At 32.8% G+C, this 3,990-nt stretch overlaps 1 protein-coding gene across 2 annotated transcripts in view; it reads right to left on the bottom strand.

The window, feature by feature from the left end:
• LOC117997807 (zinc finger protein 418-like) overlaps positions 1-3,990 on the bottom strand; it is a 33,966-nt gene that overhangs the window by 12,343 nt on the left and 17,633 nt on the right. For both annotated transcript variants that reach the window (XM_034986230.1, XM_034986232.1), the window contains exon 4: positions 3,380-3,452. Coding sequence is in view for 1 of the 2 variants with exons in the window: in XM_034986232.1 (XP_034842123.1) it covers positions 3,441-3,452 (12 nt within the window). In the remaining variant the exon portion in view is untranslated. The remainder of the gene's footprint in view (positions 1-3,379; positions 3,453-3,990) is intronic.

Here is a 3,990-nt window from a genome sequence, read left to right as displayed (position 1 = left end):
TCTATCTATCTATCTATCTATCTATCTATCTATCTATCTATCTATCTATCACCAATCTTTCCATCTAAATATATATGTAGTGTGTGGTCACTCCATCCACTTAACCACCTACCTCATTTTATACATTCTTCTTTCTTTCAAACAGAAAACAATTCTGACCAGAGACTCTGACAGGCAGGTTCACCTTCCTCTCTGCTAGAGCAGGAACACTAAATTTAGATTCTCTCTGTGACTCACAAAGCTACTATGATCAGGTGGACACTGTGAGCCATTATTGCCCTGTGCATTGCTACAGTTCTTTATTGAGACTGAATGGTTAAAAATCACACTGATTTGAGATTCACAGGTTTCTGTTATGAGATCTCTTGTTAAAAAGAAAAAAAAAATATTAAGTCCTACACCATGACTGTTAACCTACCTATTGCTATTTAAATACATTCTGATTTCTCCTCCAAATCATTCCTATTTCTCTCCCTATTCTCTTGTTTTAGTTCTATAATATTTTACTAGCTAGTGTTTTTTAATCTTAACTGTCATTATCAAGAGTCAGTTTTCTACCCCAAAACTTCAACACCATTGCAGCCGCCATTTCAATTGCATAGTGTATTTGATATGATGAAATGCTGAAATATGGATGCATTAAAAAATACCTTCTTTATGCCAAACCTTAATTTAATTCTTTGAAGAAAATAAATACTATATATTACTTTAAAAAGCTATTAAGGAGAAGTGGATGAAGAAACCGGAGTGCTTTTGAGAATAGCATGATATACATCAGTGAGCATTCTCTACTCAAAGAGGTTTTCAAATGTTTTAAACTCCTTGGGCCATTTTTAAAAACTTACACAGTTTTAAAACCTTTACTAATTACAGTTTGTGATAGGAAAATGAAAATGAAAATACTGTACCACAGAAATGTGACCCATAAAACAATTTTGGTAAATTAATAAAAATTATACTTGACAATAATGGAATATCATTTTCAATTGATTTCACTTTATTTTAGAAACAAGCATTTCATAACTTTATAATGTTTTTACTTTTAAGTACTACCTGTTCACATACACTGCCAGCACTTTATTTTTTATTTGTTTTTAAAGATTTTATTTATTTATTTGACAGAGAGAGAGACAGCAAGAGAGGGAACACAAGCAGGGGGAGTGGGAGAGGGAGAAGCGGGCTTCCCGCGGAGCAGGGAGCCCGATGTGGGGCTCGATCCCAGGACCCTGGGATCATGACCTGAGCCGAAGGCAGACGCTTAACAACTGAGCCACCTGGGCATCCCTACACTGCCAGCATTTTAAAAATCCATTATCTAAATGATTAATATCCATAGTGAGGTCGTGCTTAATATTGTCCTCCTTTATAATCTACATAGTTAAATAACTTCTTTGTATTTAAGTTTAATTCATTTCTGGTACATCTGTATTTATCTCTACTTTCATGTTTTTATTTTTTTTATTTTTAAAGATTTTATTTATTTATTTGAGAGAGAGAGTGAGAGAGAGAAAGAGCACAAAAGGGGGGAGCGGGAGAGGGAGAAGCAGACTCCCTGCTGAGCAGGGAGCCTGATGCGGGACTCGATCCTGGGACTCCAGGATCATGACCTGAGCCGAAGGCAGTTGCTTAACCAACTGAGCCACCCAGGCGCCCTCTACTTTCATGTTAATGAAATAAAATGTCCTCTGATTTGGGCCATGCATAGTAATGATGTATCAAAACAAATTTATAAAAATATACCCTAGCATTTTTACATGGCAGATTTGACATTTTTATGTTAAGATAGAGTGTGTTATTTAATTCTAAGATGAGAGCAAGAAATTTACCCCTACTATTTCAAATAAATCTCCAAGCAGTTTAGCCATGTATTAAATAGCTTTCCCAAATACTTGATGATTTACTTTCATCAGATATGGGTTTTGGTTTATTGACCCTGTTCTGTGCCATTGATCTGTATATTTCTTCAGCAGTGATGAGTTGTGGGTAACGCTCTTTGTATCTGGACTAGCAAGTTCTCTTCATTGAACTTAAGTGTAAATATATGGATGATATAAAATACATTATGTAATATGGAATGCATTTAATATATAGTATATAATTACATATGTTTATATTTTTTGTTCTTTTGTAGTATTAGAAAAATTTAGGGGTACCCAGCTGGCTCAGTCGGTAGAACATATGACTCTTGATCTCAGGGTGGTGAGTTCAAACCCCATGTTAGGTGTGGAGCCTACTTAAAATAAAAATTAAAAAAAAAAAAAGAAAAGGGATGTCTGAGTAGCTCAGTTGGTTAAACGTCTGACTCTTGATTTTGGCTCAGGTCATGATCTCAGGGTCATGAGATTGAGACCCTTGTTGGGCTTCAGACTGGTCATGGAGCCTGCTTAAGATTCTCTCTCTCTCTCCCTCTGCCCCTCCCCCATCCCTCTCTAAAAAAAAAAAAGAAAAGAAAAGGGAAAAGAAAAATTTATAAATTTTAACTTGAATTATATGAAAAAGATACTAATTGTGTTAATTAAATCACTACAGCATTAGACTTTCTATCTTGGGATTAAGTCTGTCATGCTATTTTTTTAGTACTGATTTTAAGCTTTTAATAGGGCTTTAATTTTGCTTCAGTACTTCACTACCATTATTTAGCTTATTAAATTATTTAATTTACTAAAGAATATTTTAGTAGACTATTTGGTATTTGGCAAAACTGTATTATCTTTAGTGAGATATCTTTCTTTATAATTGTACAGACAATATTTCCTACATACAGAAAACTGGTTGATTTCTAATGATTTTCATAGCAAATACATAAATGTTAAACTATGTTATTAATTCTAACATTTTATGTGGTCCTATAGTGCCTCTGAGGTATGCAGGCATTTCAGCTCTCAATAATATATTTCCATTTAAAATAAATATATCTCATAGCTATTTTCCCTGGCTTATTGAAATGCCAGGAGATTGGAGTCAATAAGGGACCAGCACAGTCCTCTTATTTCTGATCAATTTGGGAATATTTCCATATTTCTCCATTCAGTACCAAACAGAGTATTTCTTGAAGAAAACCCATTCTTAGGGAAGCCTCCCCTTAAAATCTTGTTGAATTTCATTTTATATTAATATACTTTAGATCTCTGCTTCTTTTTCCACCACTGATAAGGTTTTTTATCTGAGTAAAATCATTGACTTGCCACAAAGGCTCATACAAAACAGACCTAGTTTGGATACCTGCTGCCAAAGAGTTTTCTTAATGTTATTATTCCTTTCTTTTAAATAGTATGGAAATTTATTAAGCTAGATTCCTTACATTTAGAATTATGTGAAAATCTGATACATTTCATTAAATGATGAGCACACAAGCACCTGTATATTAGGCAGCTTTTACCTTTTTAGTTTCCAAACTGCTCATTTATCTGGTCCCTCTGGATACAGACATCATTTGATTTTTAGAGTCCTGTCTAAAGACAGAAAAACATTTAAATATAGTAAGAATAAAGTAATTTAACATCTAATGAAACACTAAGAATAAAAAGTATATTGTCAGTGTGAAAAATATTTGAAAAATATTTTTTTGAAATATTGAAAAATATTGCCTTAAAGACGTAAAACTTAGAAAATATTATTCAGAGAAGAAAATGTTTTTAAAAACTGGCACAATGGAATATTCCAAATCTATGTGAAAGGTAATACCATAAAACTCATAGACTTATTACCAGCTTCAACAGTTAATTATCAGCACACAGTAATTTCATTTCATCTACACTGCTACCCACATTATCCACACTGGATTATTTAACAAAAAAATTATATATATCATTATATTCTTGAGTAAATAATCAAGAACATACTTCCACACAATGATATGGGATCTAAAGATGGTATTCATTCATTAAGGAGGACCTGAATACCTTTATAATACCTACAACAATAACAAAAACTCAATAATATTAAATAACAATAAGAGCTCATGTTTTCCTTATTTCCTCAAAAAAACCC

This window comes from Mirounga leonina, unplaced genomic scaffold (assembly GCF_011800145.1).
Source record: "Mirounga leonina isolate KUSES-001 unplaced genomic scaffold, KU_Mleo_1.0 Mir_376, whole genome shotgun sequence".
Lineage (NCBI taxonomy): Eukaryota > Metazoa > Chordata > Mammalia > Carnivora > Phocidae > Mirounga > Mirounga leonina.
Note: the sequence above shows the minus strand (reverse complement) of the source record. Positions and strands in the feature narration are given on the sequence as shown.